Genomic DNA, 16,834 nt, shown 5'->3' with positions numbered 1-16,834 from the left:
CCAGACTCAGTGGAGGGAGATTTCTGCAGCATATTTGGCAAGTACAGAATCGCAGTATATATAAAATAATATGCAAAGTGTTTGGAGGGAAGCTTCAGAATGGCAAAGATGTTTTTATTACAAATGAACTGCAGTTCCTCTTTAAATAATCCTCATCCTGACGCCTATCACAGCACTGCCCTTCATGAGACTTCATCATTCTGACGGGTCGCCTGATCTGATGAAACACCAGCACACTTCACTTCACACACTACAATGTGCTCTATCTTGGTTCCTGTCAATAAAGCTTATTGACGCCGTCTGGTCAGGGCCGTGTTGACGTCACTCGTAGTTGGCGGGAAGCCTCGCTGTTGCCGGAAGTTGTGTTGCCAGCATGGACCTGGAGCGGTTCGAGCGGGACAATTCTAGGAACTGTGTGCTGTCCTCCCCGGTACCGGAGCTATGCAGCCGGGAAGACTGCTGTCTGGGGATTGATGAAGCCGGGAGGGGCCCCGTCCTGGGTGAGATATTGCGGGAGAAGCTGTCACGGGGGCTCCGTACATAGCATTACATTGTGACTAGGGGGTCATATAAAACACGATTATGTCACATTCCTATGCAGAGATATTCTGTCTCTGGACTGTCATATGAGAAAGAGGGACAACTTTAATCACCATGTCAGCTAAAGCGACCCTTATCCTTTTATGGGGGTCACAAGCCACTTCAGCTCCAGAAGGTTTTACCCCCCCCCCTTCACGGCCAGGCCATTCTTTTGCGATTCGGCATTGCGTTACTTTAACTGACAATTGTGCGGTCGTGCGACGCTGTACCCAAATAAAGTGTATTTTCTTTCTTTCCCGCAAAGAGAGCTTTCTTTTGGTGGTATTTGATCACCTCTGTATTTTTTCACCTTTTGCACTATATGAGAAAAAAAAAAAAGACAATTTTGAAAAAAAAAAAAATTATGTTCTACTTTAAAACCTACCCAATAAAAAAATGTAAACACTTCCCATTCCAGCCCATCATCATATGACGTCCTGGGCTTCCCGACCGTCTGGGGGGCGCTCGCACGCCCCCCCCCCCCCCTCCGCGTCACTCGGGAGTCAATGTCTGCCGGGCACCTGCGATTGCCTGTTCACAGAGCAGGACCGTGGATCTGTGTGTGTGTGTAAACACACAGATCAACGTCCTGCCAGGTGAGAGGAGACCGATCGTGTGTTCCCAGTACAGATGAACACCGATCGGTCCCCTCCCCCTACAGTTAGAATCACTCCCTAGGTAACACAATTAGCCCCTTGATCGCCCCCCTAGTGTTAACCCCCTTCCCTGCCTGTCACATTTATACAGTAATCAATGCATTTGTATAACACCGATCGCTGTATAAATGTGAATGGTCCCAAAATAGTGTCAAAAGTGTCCCATAAAAATCGCAGATCACGCCATTACTAGTTAAAAAAAATAAAAATGCCATAAAACTATCCCCTATTTTGTAGACGCTATAACTTTTGCGCAAACCAATCAATATACACTTATTGTGATATATATATTTTTTTTTTTTTACCAAAAATATGTAGAAGAATACATATCGGCCTAAACTGAGGAAAAAAATGTGGTTTTAACCACTTACCGACCGGCTCCTGTACATATACGTCGGCACTTTGAAGATGGATATCTCGGTAACGGCAGCAGCTGCTGCCACAACCGAGGTATCCATCTTTACAGGAGCCGGTTCTGTGTACGATAATGGTTGTCTGCGGCGGGTTCGCCGCGAGATCACCGTTATTGGCGGCGGGAGAGGTGCCCCCCCCCTCCCGCCGATTTCTAGCGCCCTCCGCCGCTGACCGGAGCCGTCGGTAGCGGCGGAGGAGATTGGGACCTGTCACTGCTGAGGTAAGGAGACGAGTGAGGCTAAGATGGCCCCCACCCGTCTCCATACCATAGGAGGGCGGAAGCGACGTCAGCTCCGCCCATATGTCTTAAAGGCATATTTTTTTTATTTTTGTATTTTTTAAATTTTTTTTGCATTTTAGTCCAAATATGAGATCTGAGGACTTTTTGACCCCAGATCTCATATTTAAGAGGACCTGTCATGCTTTTTTTAATTACAAGGGATGTTTACATTCCTTGTAATAGGAATAAAAGTGATCCAATTTTTTTTTTTTTAAAAACAGTGCAAAAATAAATATAATAAAGTAAAATGAATAAGAAAATTAAAAAAATTTTTTTTTTAAAGCTCCCTGTCCCCACGAGCTTGCGTGCAGAAGCGAACGCATACGTGGGTAGCGCCCTCATATGAAAACGGTGGTCAAACCACACATGTGAGGTATCGCCGCGACCGGTAGAGCGAGAGCAATAATTCTAGCCCTAGACCTCCTCTGTAGCGCAAAACATGCAACCTGTAGAATTTTTTAAAACGTCGCCTATGGAAATTTTTAAGGGTAAAAGTTTGACGCCATTCCACGAGCGGGCGCAATTTTGAAGCGTGACATGTTGGGTATGAATTTACTTGGCGTAACATTATCTTTCACAATATATAAAAAAATTGGGCTAACTTTACTGTTGTCTTATTTTTTTTATTCAAAAAAAGTGAATTTTTTCCAAAAAAAGTGCGCTTATAAAAAAAAAGTATTTCAATGACTGCCATTTTATTCTCTAGGGTGTTAGAAAAAAAACAATATATAATGTTTGGGGATTCTAAGTAATTTTCTAGCAAAAACACCTGTTTTAAACATGTAAACACCTAAAATCCAAAACGAGGCTTGTCCTTAAGTGGTTAACCACTTCCCGGCCTATAGCAGAATGACAGCCGGGCGGTGGTTCAGTTATCCTGACTGGGCGTCATATGACGTCCTGCAGGATAACAGCCACTGCGTGCCCGTGGGGGTGCGCATCGCGGCGATCGGTGGCGCAATGTGTCAGACACAACGCTACACCGATTTCAGTAAAGACCCTCCGGTGAAGTCTCTTTACCACGTGAGCAGCAGTGTCCAATCACGGCTGATCACAATGTAAACAGGAAGAGCCGTTGATCGGCTTTTCCTCACTGGCGTCTGACAGACGCGAGTAGAGGAGAGCCGATCGGCGGCTCTCCTGTGGGGGGGGGGGGGGGGGGGGAGTCAGCGTTTTATTTTTTATTTTTTCTCGTACAATTTTTTTATTGAAAGATAAAAAGTGAAACCCCTCGCGCTACCAAGTGAATAAACTAAAAAAGCTAATGAAACTGCTGCTAGTGTAGTGTACACAGTGCACATATATGAATGTAAATATGAGATGATCAGCGCAGATATCTATACTAATATCCAAAATTACAAAAACGAATAAACAGTGACCTGCTTATTATCACAAACAATAATAGATAATAATAAAGTCCATAATTTCTTCCAAGTATCGGTAACAAAGTGCTTCCAATTATAATAGCTTGCAAACAAAATTCCAGTGACTTTACACAGTTGCTTGGTGCTCACAGAACTCTCACCTCTATGTGGTGTTAAATCAGCCTTATAAGTATCTAATGGTTGGCGGTGGGCTTCCACTTCCAGACTCCCGAATACCAGGTCACTCAGAGTTCCGAATGTCGTGTGAGGATAAAATTATTGCCTCCCATAGTGTAAAACTTATAAACAACTGAAGATTTATTAAAAGCCAAATGGATTCTTACACAAACAAAGTTAAAAAAAGCACATGTAAAGTGTAACAACAGCGTTCCAGACGCTTCTTACGTCACTTCCAGTCCGCTCTGTATTTCCGGCCACACCCTACGCGTTGCGTCACGTGACTTCATCAGGGGTCCCTTGATAATTAGCAGGTCACGGTTTATTAGTTTTTGTAATTTTTGATATTAGTATAGATATCTGCGCTGATCATCTCATATATACAATATTTTGTTGCATATGCATCCTGTGTTGCATAACATAATGCAACATAGGATACATAAATAAACTAGTTTTATATGAGGAATTATCGAACCGTAACGACTGGTCTGAGCCAGGGGTCTTTATCAGCACTTTTGAGCCATAAGCTTTTATGGGAGTTAGGGGTGCAATGGATCGTCACCGATCCGTGATCCGAATGGTTCGGCCTGTTCGGATCGACACACATGCGCTCCACGGAGCGCACCTCGGCCTTAGAAAAGGCAGCGGCTTCAGCCTAGCTCCGGAGCGGCGGCCATCTTGGTACACCCAGCGGCCGTTTACCACGTGATCGCACTTGTAAACAAACCGGCGTCATGACGCCGGTTCCTCTCTCCCCTCTGTGTACCGATCTGTACAGTGGAGGGGAGAGATCAGATGGCAGCAGTGCCAGTACTCTGCAATACCCTGACAATACCCTGCCAATATTCTGCCAATGCCCTGCCAATATTCTGCCAATGCCCTGCCAATATTCTGCCAATATTCTGCCAATATTCTGCCAATATTCTGCCAATATTCTGCCAATATTCTTCCAATATTCTTCCAATGCCCTGCCATTGCCCTGCCAATACCCTGCCATACCCTGCCAATACTCTGCAATACCCTGCCAATACTCTGCCGATCTTTTACTTCCTGCACTATTGTGATTTTTATTTCCCTGTGTTGCAGGCCCCATGGTGTATGGAATATGTTATTGTCCTGTATCCCGGAAGAAGGATTTGGAGGACCTGAAAGTTGCAGGTAAGACACCTATGTCTACGTTTTCAGTAACAAAGTAGAAAATTGGAGCATACCTCCCACTTATACGTAGGCAGGGACAGCACTGGTTGGTGGTGGCTACTGAGATGTGTTCTCATAGCCATGCACCAACACACACCTGCAACTTGCAATCTGTTTTTGCTTTTATTATGTACCAGAAACGTAACCTATAAACTTGGCTGTACCAAAAACCCACTTCTACCACTACTGCATCGCAAGAAAGTGTCAGTGACTTCTACAGTGTTACGTGAAACTGTTAGTAGTGTTCAGTTTTGGGTTAGTATGCTTACTACAAAGCGGAGCAAAGCCCCTATACTAGTCTGTCTCCTAGTAATCAAAGATTGGAAAAAGAGTTTTCAAGATAACTAAAATCTGTTTGCTCACTAACAGCGTTACAGACATGAAAACCAATGGTTTTTGCATCCTAGCAACAAGGCAGGACATGGGGATTGCTAACTGGGAATTTTTCAACTAGGTTTTTAGGGAAGCCCAAATGGCCTACATATGTGACCGTCAAATTAATGAACATTAAAGCTGCACATTGTAATACATACTTGGGGCCCCTTGACTGCCTTGGCTATTTTTCGGAAAAAAAGTGCAGCTCTGTTTACTCTACAACACGGATCCTGTTTGCCAGGGTGACTGCACTCCTGCATCAGCCAATAAAGATGGCCATAGCCCGACACCCGGGAAAAGCTGGGTAAAGATCTACTTATTTATTCATTTCAGGTTCTTATATAGCGCTGTCAATTTACGCAGCGCTTTTTCATATACAGTATCTCACAAAAGTGAGTACACCCCTCACATTTTTGTAAATATTTTATTATATATTTTCATGTGATAACACTGAAGAAATGACACTTGGCTACAATGTAAGGTAGTGAGTGTACAGCTTGTATAACAGTGTAAATTTGCTGTCCCCTCAAAATAACTCGACACACAGCCATTAATGTCTAAACCGCTGGCAACAAAAGTGAGTACACCCCTAAGTGAAAATGTCCACATTGGGCCCAAAGTGTCAATATGTTGTGTGGCCACCATTATTTTCCAGCGCTGGGCATGGAGTTCACCAGAGCTTCACAGGTTGCCACTGGAGTCCTTCCACTCCTCCATGACGACCTCATGGAGCTGGTGGATGTTAGAGACCTTTCGCTCCTCCACCTTCCGTTTGAGGATGTCCCACAGATGCTCAATAGGGTTTAGGTCTGGAGACATGTTTGGCCAGTCCATCACCTTTACCCTCAGCTTCTTTAGCAAGGCAGTGGTCATGTTGGAGGTGTGTTTGGGGTCGTTATGTTGGAATACTGCCCTGTGACACAGTCTCCGAAGGGAGGGGATTATGGGCCCTAATTAGGAGGCACTAATATAACGCACTGATGGGCGGCAATGATGGGCAGCACTGATAGCCAGCATTGACTGGCATCACTAATGGCCACTGATTGCTGGCACTGGTGGCATGTTATTGTAATCAGGGCACTGATGATCAGTGCCCTGATTACATGTCTTGATGTCCCCTGGGAGGAGATGCCGCTGATCGGCTCTTCTCTCGACACACTCTGTCAGTGTGAGGCGATGAGAGCCTATTACCGACATCTCCATGTTTACATGTGACTGGCTGTGATTGGACACAGCCGGTTAAAGGATCGGGGCAGCGATCACCTCGCTGCGCGCCTGTTCTGGCACAACGTCATATGACGTTGTCTCGGAACAAGAGCCGCACCGCCCCTCCGTCATTTGACAGTGGGCGGGTGGCAAGTGGTTAAGCAGTGACGGCAACCCTTTATTTTTTTGCTGGACAGCTTGGTCTGTTAAAGGAAGGTAAAAAGATAAATGACTTGCTGGCTGGATCAATGAAAATAAAAGGGAAGAAAAATGATTAAAAGAAAACGAATGCAGCCACCACATCTAAGAATTTGCAAGCTACAGTGTAGTAATTTCAATTTTAGGTTTAATACTGGTTTAAAAAATACATTTTTAAAAGCACCCCCCTTGGCCCATGTACACACAAAGGAATGCAAATGTGCGCGTAAGTGAGCATTGATTGTGCAACACATATTGGGTATCACTGCTCATACCAGAGAGAAAAATAATTCTAGGTCTCCCATTTCCAGTTATCTCCAAAGTAATGAGATATAGATGCATTTCAAGTGTCATCTATTGATAATTTTGGGTGCTGTAATTTTTCCTTGCTTCGCATTTTATATCTACTCGAAACAATCTTTTATTTTGAACAGAAATCTGGATTGTTTTGTTTCGGTGCATTAAATCTATTTTTAACGTGGTTTTTTTTTTTTTTTTTTTTTTTACATTTGGAAATACAAATATAGATAAAGACAGAAACAACATTGAGTATTCCCAGACACGGTTTTGCCTTATTATAAAATTGCTAAATTACAAATCCTGGTAAACCATCACCTCTCTTCCTCCACCCCCCCCCCATTATAAAACAGGACAACATTGTCCAAGCCTTCTTATTTGTACTGCATGTGATATGTAGTGATAGCACTTGTCCTAAAAATATGAGAGGCATTACCAGTTACCTAAATTAACCTGAAGGATGTTTGAAAATAGGGCTGAAACAACTAATCGACTTAATTGATTATAATCCTTAGTTGCAGCCCCAGTCTATATAGTTTGATCAAATTTTAGATCCTCGCTCTATTTTTAGATCCTGGTCTAAACTAGGGCTGAAACAACTAATCGACATAATCGATTATGAAAATTGGCTGTCAACTACTTTCATAAACGATTGGTTGACCTGCATACAGAATGCATTATTTGTTTACATAGCAGGAAATACAGTGCAGCACACATACAGCTCAGTACACCGTCCATACATGTCAAAAAGTGCCTGAGAACTTGTGAATTTAAATGTGTGAGGAGCATTGCCTCATAGGACATGTAGTCCTGGGCAGGAGAAAAAAGTGATTTAAAGTGACTCCAAATGTTTGTTAAAAAAAAGAAGTCCAATACTTACAATCCCTTTAAGGGCTTTGTGAAGGAAAGATCAACATCTGAACCCAGAGAAGTTGGAGGCTGATAGACTGGAGGTAAAATAAGGCATTAGAATGAAAATAGTCTCTTTGTTTAAACTTTGCATATTTCCTAAATTATATACCACACTTTTTTTTTGAGGTTTTCATCCAAACAATCGATTTATCAAAACCATAATTGGCCAAGGAATCGAATCTGAAAATAATCGCTAGTGCTAAATGCAGATCGTTTGCTATGTTTTTTAATTTTTTTCCTTTCAGACTCCAAGACACTGAGTGAGGCTGAGAGAGAACGGCTGTTCGAGAAACTTGATGGGTCTACAGATTTTATTGGTTGGGCTATTCACATATTGTCACCTAATGTTATCTCCACCAGCATGCAACAAAGGTAAACGCCTCCCGCACACCCATGTGGAGTTAAATAACAGATCGAGCTTTGCACAAAATAAAGTGCACACCAGCCTATGGCATTACCTTTTTACAACATTTATTGGTAAATTAAAACAAATATACTCACAAACCAATGTAAAAAAAACAAGCTCCTCAATTACATGCAAAAGCAGGTACAGACTTCTAAAGAGGGGATACTCCTTGAAACGCATTAGCCTCTATAGACCTGTGTGGCTCCTTCCTGCGATAAGAAGTTGGTGCAGAGGTCCCGGTGTACCTGCTTGTTGATGTAATTGAAGAGCTTTTTTACAATGGTTTGTGAGTATATTTGTTTTCGTTTACCAAAAAGGTAATGTCTTTGGCTGGTGCTCCCTTTTTTTTTTTTTTGTCTTCACATTGTTCAGTGTGGGACTACCCCAGTCCTAGGAGGGCAGCAAATAGTGGTGGCCATTTGACATTTTAAGTGAATTGTAAACGTAGCCTTTATTGTCTTTGAGCACCACACCTGAGTGCAGGAGGGTTTACTACAACTTAATATGTGGCTGACATGTTCAGGGCTAACTTTACCTTTTAAACTAAATAAAATAATTGCCACCACCCCCACATGCTGTCACAGGATGGGGGGTCAGGAGGTTAGGCGACAGGACCCATCTGTCTCTGGAACACCCAATAAGAGGATAATATGCGACCGGTCTAAACTACGTGGCATGTTCACCAATGCCAGGAGCCTGGCGGACAAGATGGGTGAACTAGAGATACTGTTGTACGAGGAGGATTTGAATTTTGCAGGAATTTCAGAGACTTGGTTCAACAGCTCTCATGATTGGCTGGCAAACATTCAAGGGTATACCCTTTATTGCAGGGATAGAGAGGGTAAAAAAAGGGGGGGGGGTATGCCTGTATATCAAGAATAATGTACAAGTGAATGTGAGAGATGACATCACTGAGGGAGCTAGGGAAGAGGTGGATCCTTATGGGTAGAGCTCCAAAGGGGCGAAGCTAAGGGGAAAATAATATTGGGAGTATACTATAAGCCCCCTAACCTGAGGGACGAAGGGGAGACAGATCTCCTATCACAATTTGGATTAGCAGCAAGGATGGGAAGTGTTATAATGGGGGATTTTAATTATCCATACTGGGCGGAGGGAACTGCGCATTCATCTAAAACAAAGAAAAATACCCCCTGAATGGGACTTTAACAGACCACCAACTCTGAGATAATAAAATATATCTTTTAATAATGTATAATTTGGGATAAAAAGACGTGTGCCATCTATAAATTACATAAATACATCAAATTACATGAATACATCAAACAAAAAAACAGAACACCAATACAAAAATAGAAATACAAATCAGCATATGTGCTCTCCGAAGGGTGGTGTACCAGGATACCCGACACGTTTCCAGTATTTTGATACCTTCATCAGGGGTTAGGAGTTGAATATATTTACATATGTTTTAATTCCATTGGAATGATTCCATGTTCAAAGAACACAAGAGTTGATTCAAAACGAAGGAAGTATTAGATGGATGCCAGACCAGGGTGATGGGAGGCTTGAAATGCAATGTGTTTCCAACGTCTGTATAGCAGAAAATATGCTTGGTAGTGGTAGGACTCCACCAATAGACAATAAATGTTCATGAAGAGTACTGGGGACAGACTGTCGCTAGAGCTTTGAATGTAGGCTGCACAGCGGGCGGATAAAATCCAAAAGTCCCTAGTTCAATATGTCCTGTAGATGTTGGGGTACTGTGTGCAGCATGCCTCCTCCGTGTTGTTGCCTGGGCAGTTCTCCTATCACAATTTGGATTACCAGCAAGGATGGGAAGTGTTATCATAATGGGGGATTTTATTTATCCAGACATAGACTGGGCGGTGGGAACCGCACATTCATCTAAGGCTCGCCAGTCTCTAAATGTCTTACAGTACAATTTTATGGGTCAGATGGTAGACGCACCAACTAGAAATAAAGCATTACTGGATCTACTGATTACCAACAATACAGACCTGATCACGGATGTGGAAATACGGGGCAATTTAGGAAACAGCGATCACAGGTCAATTGACTTCAGTATAAATCACACAAATAGGAAACATAAGGGGAATACAAAGACACTGAATTTCAAAAGAGCCAACTTCCCTAAACTACGAACCTCGCTAGAAGGCATAAATTGGGATAAAATCTTAGGAACAAAGAACACGGAGGAGAAGATGGGTTTGCTTTAAATGCATATTAAATAAGGGAATTGGCCAATGCGTCCAATTGGGAAATAAATTTAAAAGAGCGAACAAAAGTCCTGGATGGCTTAACTCCAATGTAAAAATGCATATAAAAACAAAGGAGAAGGTCTTCAAAAAATACGAGGTTGAGGGATCATCATCAGCATTCAGACTTTATACAAGAAATGTAAGGGTGCAATAAGGACGGCTAAGATAGAACACGAAAGACACATAGCGGAGGAGAGTAAAATAAATCCCAAGAAATTCTTTAAGTATATGAACAGTAAAAAAGGGAGGACAGACCATATTGGCCCCATAAAGAATGAGGAAGGACATCTGGTTATAAAGGATGGGGAGGTGGCAAAGGTATTGAATTTATTCTTCTCCTCAGTCTTCACAAGGGAATCAGGGGCTGCAATGTTTATCTTCATGACACATCACAGGAAGCACCTGCATGGTTAACAGAGGACAGAATTAAAATTAGACTTGAGAAACTTAACATTAATAAATCACCGGGACCAGATGGCTTGCACCCAAGGGTACTTGGGGAACTCAGTCAAGTAATTGCCTGACCATTGTTCCTAATTTTTACTCACAGTATACTGACTGGAATGGTACCAGCTGATTGGAGAAAAGCCAATGTAGCACCAGTATTTAACCACTTCAATACAGGGCACTTATACACCTTCCTGCCCAGACCAATTTTCAGCTTTTAACGCTGTCGCAGTTTGAATGACAATAGCGCGCTCATACAACACTATACCCAAACTAAATTTTTATCATTTTGTTCCCACAAATAGACCTTTCTTTTGGTGGTATTTGATCACCTCTGCGGTTTTTATTTTTTGCGAAACAAATAAAAAAAGACCGAAACTTTTGAAAAAAATAAAAGTTTTGCTTTTGTTTAAAAATTTTGTAAATAAGTAAGTTTTCTCTTTCACTGATGGGCACTGACAGGCACTGATAAGACGATGAGGTGGCACCAATGAGCAGGCACTGATATGTGGCACTGATGGGCACTGGTAGGTGGCACTGATATGCAGCACTGATGGGCATTGATAGGCGGCACTGATGGGCATCCCTGGTGGCACTGGCAGTGGTAGGCATTGGAGTGGGCACTGATTGGCAGCTGCCTGGGCATTGATTGGCAGCTGCCTTTGCACTGATTAGTTTTTCCCTGGGGGTCTAGGGGGCATACCTGGTGGTCCAGTGTGGCTGGCTTCCCTGGTGGTCATGGGCGGCTTCCCTGGTGGTCCTGGGTAGGATCTGAGGGGGGGCTGTGCTGATAAACAATCAGCATAGACCCCCCCCCCGTCAGGAGAGCAGCCGATCGGCTCTCCTCTACTCACGTCTGTCAGACGCGAGTGAGGAAAAACCGATCACTGGCTCTTCCTATTTACATCGTGATCAGCCGTGATTGGACACAGCTGATCACGTGGTAAAGAGTCTCCGTCAGAGACTCTTTACCTAGATCGGTGTTGCGGGGTGTCATACTGACACCCCGCAACAACGATCGCCGCGATGCGTGCCCCAGGGGGCGCGCAGCGGCTCATTATCCTGAGGACGTCATATGACGCCCAGTCAGGATATATTGAAACCACGTTGCTGCCGTCATTCTGCTATATGGCGGGCCGCAAGTGGTTAAAAAGGGCCCAAAATACATCCCTGGGAATTACAGACCAGTTAACATCAATACAGTAGTATGTAAACTCTTGGAGGGGATGATAAGGGACTATATGCAAGATTTTAGTAATAAGAACGGTATCATTAGCAGTAATCAGCATGGATTCATGAAGAATCGTTCTTGCCAAACCAATCTACTAACCTTCTATGAGGAGGTGAGGTGCCATCTAGATAAAGGAAGGCCCGTAGACGTGGTGTATCTGGATTTTGCAAAAGCATTTTTACACAATTCCCCATAAACGTTTACTGTACAAAGTAAGGTATGTTGGCATGGACCATAGGGTGAGTACATGGATTGAAAACTGGCTACAAGGGCGAGTTCAGAGGGTGGTGATAAATGGGGAGTACTCAGAATGGTCAGGGGTGGGTAGTGGGGTTCCCCAGGGTTCTGTGCTGGGACCAATCCTATTTAATTTAAACGACCTGGAGGATGGGGTAAACAGTTCAATCTCTGTATTTGTGGACGATACTAAGCTAAGCAGGGCAATAACTTCTCTGCAGGATGTGGGAACCTTGCAAAAAGATCTGAACAAATTAATGGGGTGGGCAACTAAATGGCAAATGAGGTTCAATGTAGAAAAATTTAAAATAATGCATTTAGGTGGCAAAAATATGAATGCAATCTATACACTGGGGGGAGAATCTCAGGGAATCTAGGATGGAAAAGGACCTTGGGGTTCTAGTAGATGATAGCAGCAGCTTGGCATTGCATGCCATTGCTGAGCCTAACAAAGCAAACAGAATATTGGCATGCATTAAAAAGGGAATCAACTCCAGAGATAAAACGATAATTCTCCCACTCTACAAGACTCTGGTCCGGCTGCACCTAGAGTATGCTGTTCAGTTCTGGGCTCCAGTCCTCAGGAAGGATGTGCTGGAAATGGAGCGAGTACAAAGAAGGGCAACAAAGCTAATAAAGGGTCTGGAGGATATTAGTTATGGGGAAAGGTTGGGAGCACTGAACTAATTCTCTCTGGAGAAGAGACGCTTGAGAGGGGATATGATTTCAATATACAAATACCATACTGGTGACCCCACAATAGGGATAAAACTTTTTCGCAGAAGGGATTTTAATAAGACTTGTGGCCACTCGTTAAAATTAGAAGAGAAGAGGTTTAACCTTAAACTGCGTAGAGGGTTCTTTACTGTAAGAGCGTCAAGGATGTGGAATTCACTTCCACAGTCGGTGGTCTCAGCGGGGGGCATTGATAGTTTCAAGAAACTATTAGATAAGCACCTGAACAACCGCAACATACAGGGATATACAATGTAATACTAACGTATAATCACACACATGGGTTGGACTTGATAGGCTTGTGTCTTTTTTCAACCTCACCTACTATGTAAAGTGTAAATACTGGTGTAACATGTACCATGTTGCCAAAGGTGGTGTTACCTTTTAACCGCTTCGGGACTGCCTACCACGTATATACTGTGGTAGGGCAGCCCGATTGTGTGAGGTTTAGGTCGACCTGCTCCAGCTGTGATTGGACATAGCGGGAGCCAATCAGGGGGTCCCATGGCCGTCGGCCACCCACAATAGTTCACAGGAGAGGCAGAACAACAGCGGTCTGTTGGGGACAAAAATAGAGATCTTGTGTTTCTGCAAAGCAGAAACACGGATCTCTGTTTTCCTCCAGTCACAGCATTCCCCCCACAGTTACAAAGCACCCCCTAGGAGCACATTTAACCCTTTGATCACCTTCAGATGTTAACCCCTTCCCTGCCAGTGTCATTTATACAGTGACTGTGCTTTTTTATTTGTTTTTTATTTTTTTACACTGATCACTTTATTGGTGTCACTGGTCCCCAAAAAGTGTCACTTATTGTCAGATTTGCATTTTTATAGCACTGATCAATGTAATAATGTCACTGGTCCCCAAAATGTCATTTTTACATAGTAGGTGAGGTTGAAAAAAGACACAAGTCCATCAAGTCCAACCTATGTGTGTGATTATGTCAGTATTAAATTGTATATTCCTGTATGTTGTGGTTGTTCAGGTGCTTATCTAATAGTTTCTTGAAATTATCAATGCCCCCCACTGAGACCACCGCCTGTGGAAGGGAATTCCACATCCTTGCTGCTCTGATAGTAAAGAACCCTCTACCTAGTTTAAGGTTAAACCTCTCTTCTTCTAATCCTAATGAGTGGCCATATGTCTTATTACACTCCCTTCCACGGAAAAATCTTATCCCTATTGTGGGTTCACCAGTATGGTATTTGTATATTGAAATCATATCCCCTCTCAAGCGTCTCTTCTCCAGAGAGAATAAGTTCAGTGCTCACAACCTTTCCTCATAACTAATATCCTCCAGACCCTTTATTAGCTTTGTTGCCCTTCTTTGTACTCGCTCCATTTTCAGTACATTCTTCCTGAGGACTGGAGCCCAGAACTGGACAGCATACTCTAGGTGTGGCCGGACCAGAGTCTTGTAGAGCGGGAGAATTATCGTTTTATCTCTGGAGTTAATCCCCTTTTTAATGCCAATATTCTGTTTGCTTTGTTAGCAGCAGCTTGGCATTGCATGCCATTGCTGAGCCTATCATCTACTAGGACCCCCAGGTCCTTTTCCATCCTAGATTCCCCCAGAGGTTCTCCCCCTAGTGTATAGATTGCATTCATATTTTTGCCACTCAAATGCATTATTTTAAATTTTTTCTACATTAACCACTTACCGACCGGCTCCTGTACATATACGTCGGCACTTTGAAGGTGGAGATCTCGTTAACGGCAGCAGCTGCTGCCACAACCGAGGTATCCATATTTTATAGGAGCCGGTCGCGTCTCCGATAATGGTGGTCTCTGCGGCGGGTTCGCCGTGAGATCACCGTTATCGGCGGCAGGAGAGGTGCGAAAAAAAGTATTGCATTGACCGCCATTTTATTCTCTAGGGTGTTAGAAAAAAAAAACAATATATAATGTTTGGGGGTTCTAAGTAATTTTCTAGCAAAAAAACCTGTTTTAAACATGTAAACACTTAAAATCCAAAACGAGGCTGGTCCTTAAGTGGCTAAACCTCATTTGCCATGTAGTTGCCCACCCCATTAATTTGCTGAGATCTTCTTGCAAGGTTTCCACATCTTGCGGAGAAGTTATTTCCCTGCTTGGCTTAGTATCGTTCGCAAATACTGAGATCAAACTGTTTACCCCACTGGGGTTCGGTCAGAGGTTTGTCTCCTGGGTCAAGGTCCTATACAGCAGCCCGTCAGGGATGGTGAGAGTAAACGGGACGATATCAAAGCCCTTCAGGATGTTCAATGGAACAAGGCAGGGCTGCCCCCTCTCCCCTCTTCTGTTTGTTCTGACCCTTGAGCCGTTGCTGTCAGCCATTCGTAACAACGCGGACTGCGGCGGCGTAAGGGTCGGAACAGAGGAGCATAAATTAGCGGCTTTCGCTGACGATATTGTGTTCTTTATTACTAATCCCAGAATTACCCTCCCAAATTTACTTCAGATTATCAGAAAATATGGAGAAGTTTCAAATTTTAAAATAAACTCCAGCAAATCTGAATGCCTGAATATTAACATAAGTAAGCAAGAAAAAATGCACCTGGCTCCTGTTTTCCCTTTCCCTTGGAAAGAGGAGATGGAATATCTGGGGATTAAATTGGCCAATACCTTTTAAGAGATTATTTGCAAAAAATTACATTCCTATGCTAGATGACATCAGGCGAGAAGTGAGAAGACTTCAGGCCAGACCCCTTTCGTGGTTTGGTCGAGTCAACGCGATAAAAATGAGTCTAGCGCCCAAGATCCTGTTCAAATTCCAGATGCTGCCCATCCCTATACCCGGATACTATTTAAAAGCCCTTAGGAGGCTAATAAGTGAGGCTGTTTGGGTGGGCAAAAAACCACGCATTGCCTTTACAGTATTAAGTAGGGGGAAGAAAAAAGGTGGAATCGCTTTACCTGACTTTAATAGATATTATAGCGCAGTAGTGCTGTCTAGGATCACGGAATGGAATAAAAAAGACACGGATAAACGTTGGGTTCACATTGAGCACTTTTTGAGTGACACAAACCTAGGACAGGCACTCTGGAATCCCCCAAAATTTAGAGTACTGAGCACTCGTACATCTTAACATTTAATACATTTAAACACTGGGATAGGATACACAATAAAAACAAATGGTCATACAACTCACCACTGATACACATGAAAGATAATATTTTTTTTGAGCCTGGGAGGAGGGAGGTGGGAGGGAACTGGTTGAAGGGTGACTTGGTACAATTGGAACACTTTTTAAACAAGGGGCAAATTCGCACTTTCTCAGAATTAAGTATAGAAACCAATCTATGGGCAATGAATAGATGGAGGTACCTTCAGCTTTCCCACTTTATCGAGAGACTTCCGAAACCTCTCAGGAGTATGGAGGAGCTCAGACCGTTTGAGCAACTCTGTGTAAAGGAACAGGCAGGAAGGGTAATAACGCAAGTATATAAGATCCTGGGATCTGAGGAGGAACTGGAGGTACCTCCTTACATTAAAAAGTGGGAACAGGAATTGGGGTCTCAATGTAGTGAAACCATGATAGAAAAGATCTTGAGGTTGGCCCACTACGTAGCAGTGGACACCAGAAGATCAGAAAGCCACTTTAAATGCCTCGCGAGATGGTATGCCACCCCAGATAGGGTTAGCAAAACGGATAGGACTAAATCAAACACTTGTTGGAGGGGCTGTCCTACTATAGGAACAATGGCCCACATTTGGTGGGAGTGTCCTATCATAACAATCTTCTGGAAAAAAATATTAAGTTTGATAAAAGCCATCACAGGGAAAGTAATAGTTGAGGACCCATGGGTGTGTCTTTTCCATGGGACCTTGGACTCGGTAAAGAACTACAAAACCTCCCTGATTCCAATTATGCTGGATGCAGCTAAGAGACAGATATCGTT

General features: G+C 43.2%; 1 protein-coding gene across 1 annotated transcript in view; it reads left to right on the top strand.

The window, feature by feature from the left end:
- Window positions 1-308: 308 nt before the first annotated feature.
- The window catches only part of RNASEH2A (ribonuclease H2 subunit A), a 41,497-nt gene continuing 24,971 nt past the window's right edge, over window positions 309-16,834 (top strand). Inside the window, exons 1-3 of the mRNA XM_073622709.1 lie at window positions 309-500; window positions 4,557-4,628; window positions 7,901-8,027. Coding sequence (XP_073478810.1) covers window positions 374-500; window positions 4,557-4,628; window positions 7,901-8,027 — 326 coding nt within the window. The 5' untranslated portion in view covers window positions 309-373. The remainder of the gene's footprint in view (window positions 501-4,556; window positions 4,629-7,900; window positions 8,028-16,834) is intronic.

The sequence above is a fragment of the Aquarana catesbeiana genome, linkage group LG03, assembly GCF_042186555.1.
Source record: "Aquarana catesbeiana isolate 2022-GZ linkage group LG03, ASM4218655v1, whole genome shotgun sequence".
NCBI classification, from domain to species: Eukaryota; Metazoa; Chordata; class Amphibia; order Anura; family Ranidae; genus Aquarana; species Aquarana catesbeiana.
Note: the sequence above shows the minus strand (reverse complement) of the source record. Positions and strands in the feature narration are given on the sequence as shown.